Here is a 23,260-nt window from a genome sequence, read left to right on the forward strand (position 1 = left end):
ACTCAGGAGAAGAAAAAAGTTCCTACCAAAGATCCTTACTGGGTTTTCTAACCATTTTTCTCTAAGTGTGTTTCAGTTCTATGAGATTGTGGATGAATTGGGTTGAAGTGTAGCCCCGTAACTGGACGATGATGTGGGTCCATGGACATCAGCATGACACATTAGGCTTGTTAACTCATCTGATCATGAAATGCCTTTACATAAAGATATTTCACACTTGACTTGGTCTTTTATTGGCAAAGTGTTTTTTCCTCTCTGATCCACAAGTTGTTGTTTTGTCTACAAGGTTTGTTGTTTTTGTCTAATTGTCTTAAGGGTGTCTGAAATTGATGAACTCTAAAATGGGTGCTAGAACTAGTACACTTAGCACTAACTATCCTAAAGATGATCATATATTTGGTTCATTTGTCCAACTCTAAATTGAAAACTAATTGAAGCTAGAAATATGTCAACTTTGTCTTTTCCACAGACTATACTGTACAATATAACATAACTTATCCCAGAGTGCACTTAATAAACAGATTTTTTTTTTTTTTACTGTTCCATTCCAATGACCTTGTTAAACCATTTTTTACTGTATTTTCTCTTCCATATTTTCTAAGCTTATAAAATGAAGGTTTCAGGCAAACACACTACATTCACTTTTGTTCTATAACTAAACTATTTCTATGTTATTCTGAAACTAAAGTACTTTTATTTTTCAAAGAAATCTTTCCCACACAGGCCTTTAACACACACACACAGACACACACACACAAACACACTGCCACACTACTTAAGGATTCTGGTCAGGCTTTGGTTTAGAAAGAAAGTGTGACTCTTCTTTCCAGTATTATAAAGCAGGGAGCAGTATATCAAGTCCTGCAAACAGTAAAATAAGAAACACGAGATTAGCTACTCGCTGAAGATAATAAATCTGCCACAGATCACTGTAGAGCAACATCACTGTATTTCCCTTGCAGGTTTTTTTTTTCCCTTTGGAGGTCTAAAGGCATTTTGTTGGTGTCATCCTAACAGAGTTCATTAACTTTCATATCCAGTCTCATTCTTTCTAAAGTGGGCTATTAAGTCCATGCATCTGGGTAACTGATCAACTAATCGGTGCTTGATTTATGTGCTAGGATAAGCAAGGATTTAGCCCAGGCTCAGAAGGCATTGATTACTGACAAGGCTAATTGGCTAAACCCACCGGTACACTGAGACAGACTTATTGGAGATGTCAAATCAGGCACTTCATTTGCATTCATGATGTACAGCGTCCATTCTGGATCCTGCCAATGCAGCATAAACTGACACAAATTGCAGTGGAGATGGGGCTGAGGTTTCAGTCTGCCTTCTCAATCTTCGAACTGACCATCTGTCCTTGTGAGAGCTTTGCCTAATCAGAGGCAGGGGTAAATTTATAATTGCTCATCCAGATGTTCAAGAGAAAAAAAAATCTTTTGGATATCTTGGTGTTGTAGTGAATAAAACGCTACAAAAGGACTTGGCATTTATTCACCAGTGAAAGAAATATTTCTCTTTTCCAAGTCTTTTTGTATTTCTCATTTTTGACTCATACAGATTTTAAGATTAATTTTAACCTTTATGATTAAGACTTCCACATTGTGGATAAAATTTATCCAACCACAGATTCCTTAGTTAGTAGTTTTAGATCGATGCAGTTCTAATGGAGAAAGTTTGCATGGCAGCTTTCATGACTAAGCTAAAAGCATTGCTGTGTCTGTTTAATTACGCTGCAACAACATGTGCAAATTTTAAAGTGTAGAAATGTAGAAATGTAGAAAGTCTGGGATTGACATGGTTCTGTTGGTGAAAGAGAAAACAGACTACAGCAAAAAGTGAAAGCCTTGGCCTTTTTGCCTGGTTTATTTATTGATAGATTTGTCCCCTGACCTCTGATCCCTGGAGTAGAACCAAATGATGAGCCCCAGGCACAGAACCAAGGGGTGGGCCCCTCATCACACCATCCCTTTCCCCTCACATCCCCCTTCACACCCCTCCAACTGGCCTTAAGTCTTAATGTTATATTTTAAAGTCTGCTTTATTACATTTCACTGTGATTGGCAACTTTTTTTATTTGCACAGAGTCTATATTCAGGTCAAAAATAAAATATTAACATCTAAAAAGGGATCAGAACAGTTACGCTTTTCTCTCACAAGTTGCATAACAAAGGCTCACATTTCATCTGCCCTCCTGCAGCTTTCCCCCCCCCCCCTCTCAACTCCTTTCTTTTTTAATAACCAGATTTAGACTTCATCTTTTGTAGTCCACGACTCATTTCTACTCCACAGCCTGAGTTTGAGACAGTGCCACAGTACAAGACAAACCCACTTTTGCTTCTGATAGAGGGATCGCCAACAAAAGAAGGACACAGCTGCCAGGAAAAATGACAAACCTTTCTCTTTTTTACAGATGGAAAATTGAGTCTTGCCTAATTTTATTTCTAATGAAAGCATCTTGAAGGGCAGCTCAGTGGTTAGAATGTTGGACTAGGTTCTTAAGTTCAAATGCCAGAGCTGCCAAGCTGCCACTGTTGGACCCTTGAGCAAGACCCTTAACGCTTAACTGCTCAGTTGTATAAATGAGATAAATGTAAGTCGCTTTGGATAAGGGTGTCTGCCAAATGCTGTAGATCCTCTATTACCCCCTGTCCAATGCCCTAGCCCCTGACATGAAGCTTGTTTATGTGAGATGTCCATGTGAGCCATGAGAAAGTCCTAACAGTCCACAATGCAGACTAGCGCTGACTTCAGGCCAGGCATCACTCTATCAGGGAGCTGACTCACAGAGGATATTAGATAAAGCAGCAATGAAAAATATAAAAACTGCAATATATTGTATTACACAGCATATTCTGCCAGTCCTGCCAAGTATTTTCTGTTGTCTCTTTTCCAGTGTTTCATTCCAATTTAATCAGTATTGTTTCCATAGTCCAAATAAAATGAAGCAGAATTCAATTTAAATTAAATAAGGAAAACTAAATCTTTGGGGAACTTATTAACCCGGGTGCCGTTAGCTCCTGATGGGACTCTAAATGAGTGTTTTATTAAAGGCAGATACTCTTAGAGGTCAGGATAAACCTGCTATAGCCTATAGATGAAGGACTTACACTCTTTTCTTTTATTAAGTGTAAAATATAAATATATGCTGCACAGATTTTGGCCTTTTTTTAAATAAGTTTTTATAGGTCAATTTTAACATTTCTCAAGTCACCAAACATTTAATAAGAAACATTTCCCATTTTATTTATTTATTTATTTTTACAGGTTATTTTAAAATGAGGTCAGTTAAACAAAAATGCTGAAATGTAAGGTGTTTAAAAGCTGTACATACTGTATATAATGGTCTGCCAATCATAATACATGGCACCTATCAAATCATCAACGAAAACGAAATCTAATCAAATTAAGAAAAATCAAATCGGTTTCTCCTCATATAGACTGTTTTTCTTGCACAGCTGATGAAACATCCTATTTCTCTGAAACCCTTTTAACCTTTTAAACCTTTTTGCTCCACATTAACCACATTACTGTATCAGAGGGTGTGTGAAACAAAATCCTTCAAAATGTGACTTTCAGCTACCCGTCAACTAGCTAGGAATAGAAACAATGACACAACTCATAATTTTCCCAATAATAAAATGTTTAATTTACTGAATAATTACTGAAACACTCCTGAATCAGGTCTGGGTTAGATGTAACTAGCAAATAGCTCATTATATTAAAGGAAATAAAGGAAAGAATGATAGAATAGCAGACCAATGGCTGTTGTTGAAAGTGAAAATTTCTACATCGCTACACCCGAATATACTGGCCTTGTCATTGTGTGTTTGGAAGATTTGATTTACTCTGCAATTTGATATGGCATGCTTGGTTTTATTTAAGTTTGCAGTTTGTCATTGACGTGGCAAAAGTTTGTGAAAGCCTAGGCCAGGCTGTAAAACTTTCTGCACTTCTTTTTTAATTATTAATTGTATTAAGAGAGGAATATAGTCATTTTGATGAAATATGTATGAAATTATTTTATTGCAAGATTATTCACTTTCCTAATGATAGCAATACTCAGTTTACACTATTAACCCTGTCTACTTGCACCATGCTGTTTTGAGAAAAGTACAACATTTTGGTTGTTTTCACAATTTGGCAAATTGGGTTCCTTTCAAGGTTTTGTTTTCCCTAATATCATCGCTAGGACTTTTCTTTTCTACTAAATTTACATATAAAATTTTAGAATTTATTTTTATAACATTTTTATATTTCTGCAAAGCTGCTTTGAGGCAAAGTCCATTGTTAAAAGTGCTATACAACAAAAAAAAAAAGAAAAACTGAATAAAATTGAAGTGCTCAGTACACTAAGAATATTGTAAAAACAAACACACAAGAAAACCGTACATCTTGTGATGGACAAAAACCTAATACAGGATATGAGGCTCATAAGATATCAGATATCAGGCTATATGGCTTATTGTTTACACATATTCCTTGACAGATATCTGCCATGCATCCAAAAAGGTCTGTTCTTATTCCTCGCTTGAGTGAAAAGAAAATAATAATAAAAAAACCAATAAACTGATGTTGATTTAATGCCTTTTACAAAGCGATGAAATGTGATTATAGACCAGCCCACCAATCGATCCAGAATCTGTTCTGGGTGTGGACTTGTGCATCAGTCCAAGTGTGAAAACACTCTTAATCATTAATGCCTTAATTAACATCATCACACATTAAAGCAACCAAACCCAAGGTCTCACTGTGCAGCACTTCCCAAACAAAGCCGCTTCTCTCTTATTAAAATTCTGTTACATGTCTTCCTTACGTGCCTATTTTCATTAATTAACATAAACAGAAGACTGCGTGGAAAAAATTAACGGTTCAAAAATCCAGAGACGGGGTTCAACTTATTTCTATGCCTCTATGTGGAAGCTGGGGAACAAGGAAGCTTTAAGGATCTAAATAATGCATTGTCTCATTGTGTTTTGTTTGATCGAAGTCTTGCTAGCCAGCTTTGTATCAAACACATTTATCCTTGCCTTAATCCCGTTCAGCTGCTGATGCAGAACAGCGCTCAAGCACAATACAAGGTCCCATTTTGCCTCCTGTCATCTCCACTTATTCTCATGTGGGTAGTCATGCTAGCTAAGCGTGTGCTGTATCCGCAGAAACGCTTGCACACGACGCCTGCTCACCTGACAGAGGCTCTGTGACTTTACTCAATATATGTATGTGATTATGAGCCTCCCTAGATGTGTCACGTTAGAAAATATTGAGCTGTCAGTGAACAGTGAAGCAAACTGGGGTTTTTTTTGTTTTTTTTTGCCGTGAGTGAAGATACAAATATGCCGAGACAAATCTGTCTGTACAGAAGCGCTCACTTGCATTAACATGTTTAAAATAACACACATTTTGTCATTTAGTTTGAACTTCCAGCCCAGAGCTCTTTTCCGATGCAATTAAATTTATGAGCTGAATGATTGTGTTCTTGCCTGTAGTTATTTAGTATTTTCTGTCTTCCTCCTGGAAGAATCTGTTGTCTCGCACTTTGAATTAAACATCATTAAAATGCATTAAGACAGGTTCTCTTTTGCAAAGAGGTTTATTAAACGATAAAAAAAAAAAAAAATATTGCCAGAAAGTGACATACTTTACTCATGCAAATGTGGGAATTTGTTCAAGATTTACATCTCATCCATCTGTGAAGGATGAAGAAAACAAATAATCTCTATAACTAGCTTTTACAGATTTTTTTTGTCCTTATTTATTTATTTATTTATTTTATTTTATTTTTTTTGTACAAAACCCTGGGGAGACCAAGAAATTTAATTTTGCGTACATAGTGTGGCCACGAGATACTAAATTGAGGTCACCGAATGATAATGTATACACAAGTCCCTTTATTCATGCTCTCAAGTTCTCAAATTTATAAATTCTGCCTAAGTTTTGATTCATTTATGTGTTCCTGTAAAGATAACATGCCCAGGGAGGGCTGGGGTAGGTTACCGGGAGCTGTGTGTATAATAATAAAAATAATGAATTTGCCAGTGGTGATTGTTTATGCAATCTTAATATCTTTGTCCTCTTGTTCACAAAGACTCTCAGTATTTCCATAAAGCATTCCAGTAAAAAAGTATACATATAATCAATTAAATAAAATTAAAGTATCCGTAGTTTAAGCCTCCATGTGTTGCCTGTTCTCTCCGTGCCTCGGGGGTTTCCTCTGGGCAGTCTGGTTTCCGCCCCCAAATGCAAAGACGTGTGTGTGTGTGCGTGTGAGTGTTTGTGTGTGTGTGTGTGTGATTGTGCTCTGCAACAGATCGGCAAACTGTCTAGGGTGTGCCCTGCCTTGTGACCCGAGTCTCATGGAATAGACTGGCTCCCTTTGACCCTATACGATAAGTGGTATAGAGATGAATAGATGGATGGATGGATGGCTGGATATCCATAACTTAATGATAGATTTATGAACTATATCTTGCAGATGTGGGCCAGTGTTAGGAAGTGATGGATTATTTTGTCATGGGCATCATGATGATTGTGTTGTTTTTAAAGGGCAGCCAAATGAACCAAAATGAGGGACCAATTCCACTAAAACAAAATCTTGATCAAGTAAATTGTATTATAATTTCAAAACATTTTTTCTTTGTAAACCTAAAACACTTCTGTACTGATGCTGTTCTGTGTGTGTATGTTACAGCCCTGCAGGTGATTTTATGTGTAGGAAGAGACTGCCTCCTGGCTGGGGACTCATGCTCCAGCGATGAGACATGCAGTCCGCGCCTCAGGACCCTGCGGCAGTGTGTGGCCGGAGACGGCACCGTGAAGCTGGGCCCTGGTGCACGAAGCCAGTGTGCCAATGCCGTGTCGGCTCTGCTGTCCAGCCCGCTGCATGGCTGCCAGTGTCGACGTGGCATGAAGAAAGAGAAGAACTGTCTGAGTATATACTGGAGTCTCTATCAGTCTGGCATTCACGGTGAGATCCTGTTTATTGCCAAATATACCTACATATCACTGATTTACTGTAAATACTGTGCGATGTAACAGTGGGCTTACACACAGGCGGAAACAGAGCAAGAAAAATTGTTCATGTGGAAACTGTCATGTAGGAAGCGCATTGTGGTACTGAACCCCAGACTACCTGTAGGTGCGCTTGCATTGAATCTGTACTATATACGTGAATGGCAAGGCAGCTCATGCTCGGATCTGCACTCGTTCAGGAAGTAAAGTAATCTGCATGTGTGCTTTATGCGATGATGACATCATTAGTTTCCACAACAAACGTGTTGCAGGGGAACATTGTCTGACTCAGAAGTTGTGACTGACAGCCTTACTGTGCATAATAATAACAACACCAAAATATAAAAAAACACCGAATGTGGTGAGTTGATATGGTTGTGTTCCCCACGTATGTTTGTGATGATGTAAGACGAATGAAAAAGCACCTGGGTTCGATGGAATAACGTGGGTCTGAAACCTGACCAACGCTGCAGGGTGGTGGGAACAATCACACTCTGATTTAGATTGCAGCAAACATGACCAGTGTGAAAAGCATCTTTCTGTTTATTGATCTTAACAAATCGATATAAAACACATAAAAACATAAGCAACAGATATAAGGTTGAACTCAAGCACAAATACTTTATTTTGTTGTGTTTTTTAGCTAGGGATTCCAATGGGGCCATGCTAATATGCACATACTTCTGTTTTAAATAGCCACTCTATGATCTGGTGTAAAGTTTACTATTATTAACATGACAGCATGCTGGATATGGATATGAAGAAGCTATCAATTAAATGAAGCATAATGGAATTTTTTAAATAATCTGACAATTATATATATATTATAAATAAATCATGTTTATATCCATAGACCTGCACAATATGGCCAAAAATGTGGTTGACCATATGTGGTTCTTCCTCAAACTTGTGGTTCTCCCACAAATTTCTACTCTATCTATCTATTGCTCAAATCTATCTATCTATCTATCTATCTATCTATCTATCTATCTATCTATCTATCTATCTATCTATCTATCTATCTATCTATCTATCTATATACAATATAGATTTTTTTTTTTTAAATTCTCTTCACTGGAGCTGAGAGGCTCAATCCAACATGATGCCCCTGGGCACAAAACAAGCTCCAGGCTCTGACTTAACTCTGAACACCTTTATGATAAACTGGAACACTGACTTCACCCCAGACCTCCTCACTCTTACAACATCAGTATCTGATCTCACTAATGCTCTTGTAGCTGAATAGCAGAAACTAATGATATCATCATCAGCTAAAATATACATGCAGGTTACTTCACTTCCTGAACAAGTGTGGACCCGAGTCGTTGGAGCTGCGTTCATGTTCACAAGAGTCGCGGCACAGATCCAGTGTAACCGAAATCACCTCAGTTCAGTACCATGGTGCACTTCCTGGTCCACATGACAGCTTTTTCCATGAGAACTTTGCTCTGTTTCAGACTAAACTGACTCCTAAAATTAGCATACATGACCAATCCAAATCTTTATTCCAAAAAAAAATTATGGTTGATTATTCGCTAATTATTTTCTTATCAATCTCTAGCCCTTAACTCATTAAAGCTCTTAACTCATTAAAGGCTTTCCCAGAAAGCCAGGACTTTGAGAACCCATAGGGGTTCGTAGTGACATGGCAGGGGATGGAAGCGTCAAACGAACTTAACACTTAATTAAATTAAATTAAAATCAAAATCTTACTTAATTAAAAGTAGAAGGTAGTAGGTAGTGCTTGAAGTACTGCTTGGGTGAAATTTGAGTGAAGAAATTCTCCACACGTCATTGTAATTAAAAAGGGGAAAGGGGATATTTGTAGGCGGGTTTTTCTTGGAAATTCAGCTGCTATAAAAAATCTTTTTTAATGTTTAATGGGGTTTTTTGTACATTTTCAAGTCCTTGATTAGTGATTAGTTGGTGTTGACACAGATTGGTATAAATGTATGACTTAATATATTAATAAATATATTAATAAATTAATTTCTATGGAAATTTAATAGACTAAGAGTACAGGTATGTTTTTTTAGCTGTTCTCATGTAAAATAATGAATATCCACTAACATGCTTAATGAAGGTATAGAGTAATAAGTGAAAGCAGTGTTGGGGATGTAGTCAAAATAAGTTAAATTATTTGCTTATGTTACTGACATAACAACGCTGGTACGAGTTGAAACAATCTGAAGACATTTCAGTGATACAACACAGTATATTTAGGTTTGTAACAAATTGCAAACAAAACAGGTTTATTAAGCTGTGTTCAAGACATGTCAGTAAGTATTAAAAGCTGGACGCACGACAACCATCAAGTTATAATAATGAGTGGGGAAAATCAGGGCTTTCTCTGAGCTCCGAGTTTCCGAGTCAGTAAGAAAACATGGTGGAATCATTGGATGCAACATCTGGTGTTGAAATTGAATGCTTACTCGTCTCAGCAGCTGATTTCAGCTATTTTCAGTTATGTGTTTAGTTTATGCAGCAAGTTAAAATACAAAGAAAATTTAATTCGCCTAAGAGAAACGATTTGATTAAGGCATAATACATGATAAAATTTACAGTAGTTTCATTAAATTGATTAGAGACATAAAAAAGTGACACACACGTGATGTACATTTTTTTCTTCATTTTCTAGATATAGAGTTAAAAACTTGTTATTTTTTTATTTAAGAGAAATTCCAGCTCTTACTTACTTACCAAAGTGATCTGAATGCATAATTAGAATTTCCCAACTCGTAAATATGAACTTGTCAGGCACAGGCAAAACTTGTTAACCATACTATCTCAGATAAATGTATTCTGACAAAATTTATCACAGTTTCAACATTACTGTATATAGTCATGTCACCCAGATATATCACGGTTGTTGTCTAGCCAGCTAAACTTTCTTGCTCTTGTCATATTGAAGTTCTCACCCGTCTGGAGATTTCAACTGCATGTCTTTGACATATGGTAAATAAACTCTGTAATTTAGGCCCACTTGACCGCCTTATTCCTTTTTTTATTATTCAGTTATTCGCCACCATGCATTTTATTCAGTAAATACTATGAATTATTCAGGAACTACAGTGAAATGAATAGGATACGTATGTATTTGTGAGGGCAAGGCATATAAATCTAGCCCTGCTGACATGTCCTAGGAGTTTAAGGGGTTAAACTGTTACATTTTTCTGAAGGGTTCTCAGCTATTGAGTGCTATCACATCTCTTTCAGGGCTCAACCTGGTGGAGAGCTATCCATACGAGACAGTGGAGAAAGGGTATGACTACGTGCGTCTAGCCTCCATTACAGCAGGTAAGCTTATATTTCGGAATGAGAATACACAAGTATAACCTCTCTTGATTAAAAGAAGTAACGGAAAAAACAATTGAACCCCTTTTAATGCAAACAACTATTCATTTATTTCTCTACTTACTTGGCCCCTATTCACATCTTGTTGTGGTTCGCAGTCAAGTTTTCTTGTGTATTATTTATATCAGTCCAAAAAGCGCAGCAGGAGAAAAGAAAATGAGTATTGACTTATTTCCAGACTTACATCTGGATCAGTAAACAAAAAGGGCGAGTGTTTCAGAAGTAATGCGCTATAGAGAAGTGCTTTATGTTTGCTAAGATATTGAGAAAGAGCAAAGATAAATACTTGATAAATAACTATAAGTATAAATACGTCTGGGTGGCAGCTACCTCTACAATAAGTGCAGATGAATTCTGTGAAGTGTTGAAAGCAATGGGGAAAAAAAGAGAAAAGAAAATAGGCTAGCATTATCGCAAGGGCGGCTTCGAGAGAAGTTCGACCCAGACCACGGCCAGTTCTTCATTCCCCGTGTATGAAAACAGGTGAACCAGGTAATTGCGAGCTGGAGAATTTACATATATTCATTTGTCAGACAGTTTTACTCACTCTAACCTACACATAAGGCAGAATGGAGATTAGCTTGCTCAGGGTTAGAACAGAAATGGGTTTGCCGTGTCAAAATCTGCAATTACTCAAATGTAAAGCCCTATAAGAACAAGTGTGGGAAGTGATAAAAAATCAGAGCCCTAAAATCAGATTGACACATTAACTACCATCAGAAGGTAGAGATCATTTTGAGACGTATAATTGGAGCTCACAGAAGAACTTGGGCAATTACTGAAGCTGGGCAGAAAAGATATGGGTTCCAAGTGTCACTGCTTTTACAGAGTGGAAATATGAGGCTTATATTTTCATTTGGTGTTGCGTTATACTATCTATTCTTGGTCATTTTAAGAGTGTTTTTCTTATGCATGGTAGTGTGTTACCCAACCAAATCATTCTGTTGTTTTTTTGTTATCCAGCTGGCTGACTAAATGCTAATACAACTTTTTTTGTGTGAGTCCCTAAGGTTCAATGATTTAATGAACTCATTTTAATCACCTAATCTCTTTAATTGCTATAATTTTGGATTTACTTTTAAAATTAACATTCAGAGGTGCATTATATACAGTTTAGTGCTGTTATTTATTATATTTGTCCTATCGCTACAGCAATCTGAGAAACACCTGACAACACTTTTCGGCATTTTTATGGAAGGGAGAGATCAGCTCAAATGAGAATATAAAACCTATATATATACTAAACTTACTCGCTAAAGGTGATAGGATGCAGGTCATGACAGAAGCATTTGCAGTTACCTTATATTAGTGCTGATTTTATCTGGGTGAACTTCTGTCTTAAGCGCAAATAGAAATCTAAAGGTTAAGTATTTTGAATTTATATTTATATCGATAAACAGGGTGTCACTATTTCATATTGTCTTGTATTACATATAGTATACTTCATAATGTCCCTTTTTCGTGAGATATTTTGCATTACATTTCTGCAGATTGCAGTTAAATATGAAATCAACCCACATGTCTTTTAATAATTGTTGATGATTCCTGTTAGTAATTTTGGACATTTTTCATGTAACTAATGATAAGATGTTTCATCTGTAATTATTCATCAACTCTCTGAGCCAAATTTTATTAGCCTGGGTTGGTTTTTGTTAGTTACAGGTTTAGAAAATGAAGCGTTTTCACACCTGGCTTCGTGTTTTTGAATCTGGTGCTTTTTCTTCCTCCGTTCGGTTCGTTTAGAGATATATGAACATAGCAGTCGTATTTGGATCTGCACCTGAACTCTGGACCATTGAACCATCCTGTATAGCAATGCATGGTGGGAACTGTGTTACATACTGTGTTATGTAGCATGTTTGGTTAGCAACATGAATTATGGGTTAACTTGTCTGATAGTTGACGTAGGTTGACGTAGAATTCGGTAGGTGAGCACGACATGTCGATTAAAAAATTATTTAAAAATTATTAAATAGTTATTTTATTTTATTTTATTTTATTTTATTTATTTTTTACTTCATTTTATGGCGGCATGGTGGCTTAGTGGTTAGCACGTGTGCCTCACACCTCCAGTATCCTGGGTTCGAGTTTCGCTCCTGCTCACTGTGTGTGTTCTCCCTGTGTTTGGTGGCTTTGCTCTGGTTTCCTCCCACAGTCCAAAGACATGCTTCTAGGCTGATTGGAGTCTCTAAATTGCCTGTCGTGTGTGTGTGTGTGTGTGTGCGTGTGTGTGTGTGCGTGTGTGTGTGTGTGCGTGTGTGTGTGTGTGTGTGTGTGTGTGTGTGCGTGTGTGTGTGTGTGCCCTGTTATGGGTTGGCACTCTGTCCAGGGTGTATCCTGCCATGATGCCTGAGATAGGCACAGGCTTATTTCATTTTATTTGACTCTATATTGTTTTGTTTTACATTTTTATCCCCTTATTTGACCCTACTCTATTTGATTTATTTTTTTCATAATATGGACAGTTGTACAAAAATCATTTCACTGCATGTGTATGATTTTGTATGTGACCAGAAAAAATTGAATTTGAATTGGAAATTTCAAAATAAACCTCAGACTTTCAATTATAAATGAGGTTCAATAGTTCTTCTCTGAAACAGGTGAATTGAAAACAATGTTGTCCCGATGAAACCTCGATTCTTGCTCAAACATTAGTACTGAAGTAACACAATGTAATTTTGTACCTAATGTTTATTTGTAGATCTTTGCACATGACACTCCCTAAAACTAGCAATGAGCCCAAACAACTAAATTGTCTTAAACCCAACCAAATCAGCAAACCAGGTAATTACGGTTGTTCAGAAGCATGAAGTATGTTCAGTTTTACTTATTTTCAGGCTTGATTATTCACTTCAGTTCAGGGTTGATTAACATAAACTGCACAGTATCACAAAAAGCTTCTTCTGTGTAACCCATAAGTCCTGTCACAGCCAGACTTCACAAATCCAGCGTAACAACAAAGCTTGTCTAGATTCAAATCACCCATGATTAGTGTCTTAGATGCTCTTATAAGAGCTGACAAGACCTCAATTATTGTTATTAATTAGCCAAGTTGCTGAGAGCTGAGATCTAGGATGATGATATGCACCTACAAGCAACCCGCTGAGAGATGTAATCTTGGTTTACAATCATACTTAACAGCTCAATTGATCTGCAAGCATTTTAAGACCTAATAAGGAGTTGTCTTGCATACAGATCTAAGCCCACAGTTCACTGAGTGTGAAGAGTAAGTTCAGACGTTGTTCATTGATTTTTTCCAACAATATAAAGACAAATGAAGTCTTGATTTAGAGGCATTTTCCAAGTTTGGGTGCCTGAAAAGCACTCATTTTTTTTGAAGGACTGTTCTAGTGGAGGTAAGATAAGATAAGATAAAACTTTATGAATGAGTGGGGAAATTCAATTGTCACAGCAGTTCAACAGACAGTTAACGTGCAGGTATTTAACTGAAAGAAAGAAAGAAAGAAAGAAAGAAAAAGAAAGAAAGAAAGAAAAAGAAAGAAAGAAAGAAAGAAAGAAAGAAAGAAAGAAAGAAAGAAAGAAAGAAAGAAAGAGGGAGGGAGGGAGGGAGGGAGGAAGGAAGTTTAAAAAGAGAATATAGTAAAAGAAAAGAAAATTATGTAAAATTATATAAAACAAAATGTATTGCACAATACAAACAGTAATACACTAACAGCAGCACAAATAGTAAAAGAAAGTAAGATTATACAAAAATTATAAAATATAAAAACTATAAAATATGTAAAATTATAAAGTATTGCACATTTGAACATTACTGTAATGCAATGTTAGCAATGGTAGTGCTCCTTCCTACACTGGGGATATAGCAGTCTGCTGCTGAAGGAGCTACACAGGATCTCCACAGTCCCATACAGGGGACAACAAATGAATTATTAGGATTTTAAAAAAAGTTTCTGAAAAAGGTTTTCTTTTTTTAAAGAGCTTTCAAAAAAGGTTCTTTTTAGAGCCATACAGCTTTTATATTAAAACGGGTCTGCAATTCAAAGAATGAATACAGTGAAATCAGTACCATTAATTTTATGGAATCTGTATGTAGATAACACTGCAATATGTTTTAAAATTGTTTTGTTTATGGATAAAAAAAATTGTCTAATAAATAAAACTGAAATAAAAACCTGTTCAATAAAAGGAAGGAGTTTTGTTCTCAGTTAAACCAGAAGCGTTCTGTGGTTCCATATATGAAGCAAGTGAACCATGTGAACCATTTAAGGTTCTATAGAAAAACATTTATTTTAAGAGTGTAGGCTCATTTTATAGCAAAAGAAAAGACGTTATATAACATCAATTTCTGCATTAATTACTGGCTTAGTGGTTAGCACTGTTGCCTCACAGTAAGAATGTCCTGGGTTTGAATCCCGGGTTCGAACAGGCAGGGGCCTTTCTGTGTGGAGTTTGCATGTTCTCCCCGTGCCTGTGTGGGTTTCAGGTACTCTGGTTTCCTCCCACAGTCCAAAAACATGTACATAGGTTGATTGGTAGGAGTAGGTTGATCCATAGGAGTGAGTGTGGTTGTCCATCTATATGTGGCCCTGTGATGGACTGGTGACCTGTCCAGGGTGTACCCCTGCCTTTTGCCCAATGTGTGCTGTGATAGGCTCCAGCAGATCCCCGTGACCCTAATTAGGAATAATCTAGGTATAGATGGAAAGTAAGTTAATACACATTTTAGTTGTCTTTGGTTCAAATGTTAACTGAATTGTTCATTCTTTATTTAACTCTACATAAATTAGCAAAAGATTATTTCAGCATGTTTACAAATGTCGTAAACTTGCTGAAGTCTGATGTCCAGGTGTAAAATTTATAAATATTGACCTTTTCTATTCAGCTGTGCTTCTGACTTTTGCCGGTTAACAAGCATAAGCATGTTCATTAAGGTGTTAAGGTATTCGGTTTTGGTCTGTGTGGGAGTCATTTCACTCACTGATGCTAGAAACCTTAATTGATTCCAGTTCAGATAATTTTGCTTGTTGATTATTAAATATATGTCTAATTATGGCTTCTTGTATATTGATCCTGAAGCTCATTTGTTTTGTGTCAAATAATGTGTTTAATAATGGCAGGTTAGAGAACCTGCTGTACTGTGTTACGCACGAATGATGCAGCATGAACTCTTAAACATATGAATGTAAAATAAAGCTGTAAATACCATCACGTTTCTTTCAGTGTTAAAATTCGTTCATGTAACCGAACCATCATGTCTTGTCTGTTTTGCATGTTTGTCTTAATGAAACTGTTCTACTTAAAAATGCATAATAAAAGGTGGTGTCTAGGTTAACAGAGTATCTGAGCAGCAGCTGTGCAATGTACTGCATCCTAAAAGTCACTTCAGGACCAGCGAGTGCCTGTGTAAATACCATGGAAGGGCAGGTATTATATTTGCAGATGCCAGTTCTGTTTAAACAATCATTTTGAAATCATACTTATTTTATTATTTTTTATTATTTATGAAAAAATATATTTATTTATTTATTATTTTAAAATGTTTGTGAGATTACTCTTTATTTATTTATTTATTTATTTATTTATTTATTACATACAGTTCCATTATTACTTATGTAATATAATTAAAAAATTGTAGTTTGTCATGTTAATGAAAAAACCTGAAAGCCCTCTGTCCTTTCCCATGGTGTTACTGTTACAGTAGAGTAGAGTAGAGTAGAGTAGAGTAGAGTAGAGTAGAGTAGAGTAGAGTAGAGTACAACACTGTAGAGTAGAGTAGAATAGAGTGGGGTAGACTAGATTATGTTTATTGTTAGGCTTAGATTATATAAAATTTATACTGTATGAGATCTTTTGAGTGAGCTGTTACTATAGAAACCCATTAGAATTGTATAAACCTGTGACTTGTCTAGAAAATGAATCAGCTCCTATTGACAAATTAGATTTGATCAGTCAACAGTGTGTGGTATCAATAACACACACACACACTTTAGATTCTCTGACTTATGTGTCAGTATCTTAGTAAGATAATACTATTAAGACACTTAAGCACTTAAGAGACTTCATATTGCTGCAATAAATATATTACAGCCCACAGCATTGAAAGAGTCTGTGAAAAGGTTTTGCTTTACATACTCCTTCATGAACAGATGCCAGTTCATTCTTGAAATGTGTCAGGGGGGAAGTTCTTGTTTTGTAGAAAGACAATTATCATACACAAACTTATTAAAATATTCTTTCCTATGTTTGCAATGTGACATAATTTGCACTGTGATTCTTTGTAAATGACATGCAACATGACATCTAATGTCACATGGATCAATTTCAAGCATGATATGTTGTAACGTGTAAAGCCATTCTTCATACTTTGCTGTGTTGATGATGAGGACTGATAGCTCTCTAATCTCCCATTGTGAGCTGTAAGCTCGAGTCCTTGAAGTTTCAATAGTGGACTGCTGCTTTGGATGGGACTATTTATGTGTATGATGTGTCTAGAGGCTAGAACAGAGGGAATATAGAATGAATATCTGAGTGATTATGGAACATATTTCAGGCTTTATTCTGTAAATATATTTATGTGCCTCGGACACCTTTCTGAAAACTCTTCAAAGATGCAGATAAAATGCACTCAGTCTTCAACTTTTTACACAGTTAGCTCAGCTAGTGTTCAGAGATCTTTTACAGTTTCATTTATGCGCAAAATTAAACACAGGCCACCGCTGGGATGGGACACGGCCGGCCACCTCACATATGCATTTGCTTTTATTTGTTTGTTTAGTTGTTTCTTTCTTACTTTTATTTTTTTTTGAATTTCCTTTTGCTGCATTATCTCTTAAATGATCCACCTCGCTTTCATTCAACCCCACAAGGAAACTTATTTGTCGACTCCGATTCACAGCTGTGTTTCTCCACAGCTCTGCAAACCCCAACAAAGCCGCTTCCTTTGAATGATGCAGATAGGCTTTGTCTGTGTTTTTTCCAGGGCAAAAAATCCATCTGCTAACGGATTCTGAAAAAGCATGTAATGAAAGAGCAAGGCAGGCAGAGACAAGAGTGGATGATTGATTTTTATTATTATTTTCATTTCCCTTGGGTTTTACTGACCTTAACTTCTTTCCAATTTTCAACTGAGATGTGGCAAACTTCCTCTGTTTCCAATTTTTTTTTCCCTCTTCCAAGAATGTAGCGAGACCCTAAACCCGAGTGCCTGAGTTTTGTGTCAACACAGTATAATGGCAAGAGCAAAGGTTATGAGTAATTTAATCTTACCTCTGATCACCACACAATGTTCATTACTGCCCCTGCTCCCTCTCTAACCCCTTGCAGACTCTGATCTTGGCCTTTCGACGGCAAACCGGTGCCTGGATGCGGCCAAAGCTTGCAATGTGGATGACCTGTGCCAGAGGCTGCGCACTGAATATGTGTCAGCATGTATCAAGCCTTCAGGCAAATCGGGCCTGTGCAACCGCTCCCGCTGCAACAAGGCCCTGCGCCGATTTTTTGACCGCGTGCCCCCTGAATACACGCATGAGCTGCTCTTCTGTCCCTGCAGCGATATGGCATGCTCGGAGAGACGACGCCAGACCATCGTCCCCGGCTGCTCGTACGAGATGCCAGAAAAACCCAGCTGTCTGACGCAGATGAGGAGCTGCAGAGCCGACTACATCTGCAGGTCAGTACGCGTGAGCCAAGTGTACGTGGGTGGGGGAAAAAAGAGTCAATGTACTTGAACTCTGTTGAATAGTCAGGTAGGACCTTGAATTCTCAATAGGCCTCTAGAGAAAGAAGTAGTCTGTGACTTTTTTTTCCTTCAAGCTTTGCATCTTAAGGCTTACTATAACTTGGTTAAATAAGCAAAAGCTCCTGGCAGAGGACAAATAAAACTCTCGGAAAGTTCAGAAGTTCAGGTTTGGAGTTTGTTTAAGTTGAACAATCATAAATTATGCATTGCTTAGTGATATGCATTATTAAATCATTGTCTAAGGTTAAAATTGTGGTTTATTGAGAGATTTTAGCAGTCACATGCCCTGACATTCAAGTCTCAGTTTAATGGAAATTCATAGAAATATTCTACATAGTTAAATATTGAATAAATGAGGGAAAAAAAATATATTTTTTTTTTGTTAAACTCTGTATATCTGTCTCTCTTTATTTAACAAATTGACCAGTTTGTTGGAGTACCAGACAGAATGTGATTCAATAAATACCACAAAAAACTGCACTACTAGAAGAATAACTACGGATGAAGTAAAAGATGAGCTCTATGTAGGACGGAGGCCTTGACAGATGCTTTTGTACTGCTTACCTATTTTGTTAATGGACTTAAGAATTGAAATTCTGATACAGTTATTGCTTGATCTAGATCTAGTGCTGAAATTTTGTGGTTTATGACCATGTCGTGGTGAACGGGTTTGTGAACCTCTGGGCTAAGTCACTGAGGAGGTTAATGCTTGCAATGCGTCCACACTTGGTGAACAGATCTAAAGGACAAAGGTCAGGCAAAAAGCGATTATAATGACCAGGCCATGTAAGGTAGGAAAAAAAAAGATAAAGCATAGTCTGACTGGATTAGGGTTACCGGGACTCACCCCTGGAGCCAGATCTGGGTGTGGTGTCCGTAGGTGAGTGTTTGGTGACCTGGCCTACCACTGAACCCAGAAATGGTAAAGTGGAGCCAACATTTGCCGTCAGCACCATTAAGATGAAGAGTGGGGGTCAGGTGCAATGCTAGTCAGATGGTGGGTGCATGATGGACAGTTCAGTCTCAAATGGAATTGCCCCTTTGGAAGGGAAACTGGCTATGGGCTGATAATGAAAAGGATAAAGAAGTCTGATCTGACCTTCTCAGCCAGTTTCCTCTGCGACCCCCACCAGGAAAAGTAGAAGGAAAAAGATTGTTAAACTGTGCTCTACAGATAAAATTCAATTGCACTGAAGTTCATAAAAGTAACTGCAGAGTTATATTGATGCACCATGCTGTTCTGAAGTCAAGAGTTCCTCTGTGGCAATAGTAATAATCGTGCCGGGAGTCCTGCTCTGCATTGGCCAGCGTGATGCCCACCACTTTCATTATCTCTCCATTGTGTGTGTGTGTGGGTGGCTGGGTGGGTGTGTGTGTTCAGCATGTATTAACGAATATCCTGTGCTCTCTGGTTGTCCTCCAGGTCCCGTTTGGCCCAGTTTCAGTATGACTGTCAGCCAGAAGAGCAGTCCGCCAGCGGCTGCAAGCACGGCAACTATGCTGCCTGTCTCGTAGCCTACACCGGCCTAATAGGTAGGTACAAAAAGATGGTGGGAAGAGCCTCTTGAACTGACAGTATAGAGAGAGAGAGAGAGAGAGAGATGCTGTGGAGAAACAAAAAATAAATGCCAGAACAAGTTATATGAATGATAAAAAGGACAAGTAACAGGTACAGACAGAAACTTTGGTGTTTGTATCTGTGTTTGTGTGTGTATATGAATATGAGAGGGACGTTGAAAGAATATATTATTAGAGGCTTGGATACGATGCTGTCCAAATCCAGTCTGTGAAGTGCAGGAGTTGTTATTGCTCTCTGAAATACCTTTGATGGCGATTGGCTTGAAATGCACACTGTTTTATATCACCTCTGGAAACGAGCCTATTTTTTCCTGGCCTCTAAAACACAAACCTAGACAGTCTTAATGCATTTCAAAAGTGTTGCCACCAGCACCTCATAGACCTACCACACCAATCACACACACACACACACACACACATACTCGCACTTGGGTGGTTTTATTAGTCTACCTGCAGTTTGAGGAGCAAAAAGACACTTATAACCTTTCTTGACACATTCAACACGAGTTAGCAATCCAACTTTTTGCCTTGGCATTTTATATAGACAAAAAGTGTGTGTGTGTGTTACGCAAAATAGAAATGCAGGCCACAAAGAATACATTTGAACTGCAAGTCTAAGTGCTCAGTCATGATTTTTTGCACTTTGTTGTATAAGTCTTCAATCTTCTTGAACTACTATAATGACAGTAAAGGAATTCGTATTCAACTGGGAAAGAATGAGGAGACGGAAAGAAGTAGAAGTTTTTGAAACCTTTTTAAATAGTAAGGTGAAAGAAGGTGTGAAAGTGTTGGTTTGTTTATTCCTGTCACTTCTTTTAACGTTGATGTGTCACAGATATATTGAATTGTGCATATACATTAAATGTCTTAAATAAGTTCATTGTGACAGCTTGGTGATTGTTTTCGACATGTGACAGATCAACCTGCCTTACAGGCAATTTCAGACCTTTTATCTACTGTAAATGAAATGTTAACACAACTGGGGAAAAGAACAGATAAGCAAGTAAGGAATAAAAACAAGACAGGATGTGCTATGCTCCTAGAACAGGAAGTGTTTTATTCCTTATACCACAGGAATTAGCCAACGATACCAATTTTTGTCTGTTGTTTCACTTCTTTCTGTTTGCCCAATAAGAAACTCTCAAAGCTGAATAAATGATTGAAAGTGCCTCTTGTTTGGCATTCAATTTTCATCGATTTTGAATATCAAAAAAAGTTTCACATGCAAAGCCAACCGGAGTGAGAAAGCTGCCTGTATGGTTTCCAATTAAAGTGCATGCACGAGATTCAACAATCAACAGCAGCTCCTTACAAGAGATTCATGTAAGCATATAACTCCTATTTTTGTGTTGCGGACGATGCAAAGATTAATGAATAATGAAGGTTTCTATGTAGAACCCTGGTAGAAAGCTTAATCATGCAAAGAAGTCTTAATGAACCTATTTCCTAAATAGTGTAGTTGTGTGAAAAGTTTAAATCAAGAGCCTGCCAGAGTGAGAAGTCTGTTTCTATGGTAACAAAGACTTCAGAACAACATTCATTAACCACATAAGATTTGACACTCGATCTCAGTGTTAAGTTATAAAAATAAGAGTTGGTACACTGGGTAGCATCATCGCCTCACAGCTCTAGTGTCAGCGTTTCCATCCTGAGCTTGGGCTGCTGTCTCTGCCGGGTTTCTAATGTTCTTACCGTGTTTCCTCGGGGATGTCTGGTTTCCTCCCAGAGTCCAGTTCGTGGATTGGCTACACTAAATCGCCCCACTGTATGAATGTGTGTGTGTGTATGGATAACTGGCATCCCATCCAGGAAGTTTTCCTTGGATAGGATCCAGATCCACTTTGGTCCTGAGCAGGATAAAGAATACATGAATCAATATATCCAATATACTGTTCACTCTGTAATGAGACAAATGATCAGATATGCCTGCAAATAAAGCAGCTTTTTGGCAGCGGTGTGTTGCTTTTGCTTAAGAGCTAATTAAGTCAAATTCTATCAATTTATTTCAGTGATCTCCGAAATGTCTGCATGTCTAGAGAAAAACGTTCTATAAAAAGTGTCTTGTGCGCAGGCAGTCCCATCACTCCAAATTACGCGGACAACACCACATCCAACGTGGCGCCCTGGTGCACATGCTCAGCGAGCGGCAATCAGAGACAGCAATGCACAGAGTTTCTGGATTATTTCACCAACAACATCTGTCTCAGTAAGTCTCCCGTGCACTTTTTTGATTATTATACTCACTGAAGCCTGATATGTCTATATTACAATCACCAGTTTCCAATAAGCTCATCCGAGTTCTGCAGTAATCAACAATTTGAGCTTATAACTGCTTGTAAATGCTTATAAATGCGGTGACTTGTACATTATCAGCGTGGTTACGTTAACATCGTCATTTGATGAGAAGTGACAGAAATGCATTTTACTTTTAGGTCTGGATATGTGTGCAGCTGTGATCTTCTGTTTCTCAGATGATGTGAAAAACATGTGCATTATAACGCAGACCATATTGCATTCATAATTACGGCAGAACAACCTTGGTGCAAGCTCGTGCTTGCTTTAAAATCTCAAGTGTGAGCATTGTGATGGCATATTTGTTTAATGAGCTGCTACAGTGGAGGGACTGTTGCACTTCTTTGCTTTCCGTTGTAGTGTTGAGAGATGTGATGGCTGCCTTTGTACCTAACAAGTACATCGATGAACGGATCAGAACAGATTATCTCTGAAGTGAATACTTTCAAATGCTTCCAATTAGCGCAACCTTTACCAAGATTTGATGGCATGGGAGGATGAGTTGCAGGTGACTGGACAGCAATGGACCATATTCATAAAACATTATAACTTTAAGTAGGTAATAATTCCTAACAAGCCTTTTCATACACTTTAATAATGCCTTGTAAGGCTTTACTTACTACTAACGTATTCTCTTAATGACTTATTGTGTGTAAGCATTCATAATAAGTCTGTTCATAAGGCATTCCACACATTTTTTAAATGATTTATGTAAAGGCATTGAATTTGCAGTATTGCAGCGTTTATTATGTCATATAAAGAATGCACTACATGTAGTTTTCATCACACATTATAATCAGCAATACCGAGGAAACCATGGGCCGCTTTGATGAGTGTGGTATGTTTACACAGACACCTGCCTAGATTATTTCTATAGCAAGTCTTTAGAATTTACACTATATAGATTTCCTTTTCTGGGAGCTTATTGGGGCTTATATAGAGTATAAGAACCTAAATATAATAAAATATACATGAATATCCACACACACACACACACACACAGATACATATATGCTGTACACATCACAGAAATCTGAACAGTTTCAGATTTTCACATTTTCTAATGCCTTATGAATGGAGAATGACATCATTTGAACGGCTTCATTATAAATATGATTTTCATATTTATAGTATGATCTTGATGTTATTGTATCAGATCATATTATTGTTGATCTTTTAGAATCAATTGATACATTAATATTATCATATCATGTATTATTATTTTAATTTATGCTCATTTAGATTGATTTTATTCATTATAATGCCTTTTTTAAATAATACTGACTCAATTATGAAACAAATGTAATATCTATTAAATAT

At 37.2% G+C, this 23,260-nt stretch overlaps 1 protein-coding gene across 1 annotated transcript in view; it reads left to right on the forward strand.

The window, feature by feature from the left end:
* gfra4b (GDNF family receptor alpha 4b) overlaps positions 1-23,260 on the forward strand; it is a 71,157-nt gene that overhangs the window by 42,094 nt on the left and 5,803 nt on the right. Inside the window, exons 2-6 of the mRNA XM_058407514.1 lie at positions 6,695-6,970; positions 10,231-10,311; positions 17,656-18,001; positions 19,494-19,603; positions 21,720-21,854. Of these exons, the coding sequence (XP_058263497.1) occupies positions 6,695-6,970; positions 10,231-10,311; positions 17,656-18,001; positions 19,494-19,603; positions 21,720-21,854 (948 nt within the window). The remainder of the gene's footprint in view (positions 1-6,694; positions 6,971-10,230; positions 10,312-17,655; positions 18,002-19,493; positions 19,604-21,719; positions 21,855-23,260) is intronic.

This window comes from Hemibagrus wyckioides, linkage group LG14 (genome assembly GCF_019097595.1).
Source record: "Hemibagrus wyckioides isolate EC202008001 linkage group LG14, SWU_Hwy_1.0, whole genome shotgun sequence".
NCBI lineage: Eukaryota > Metazoa > Chordata > Actinopteri > Siluriformes > Bagridae > Hemibagrus > Hemibagrus wyckioides.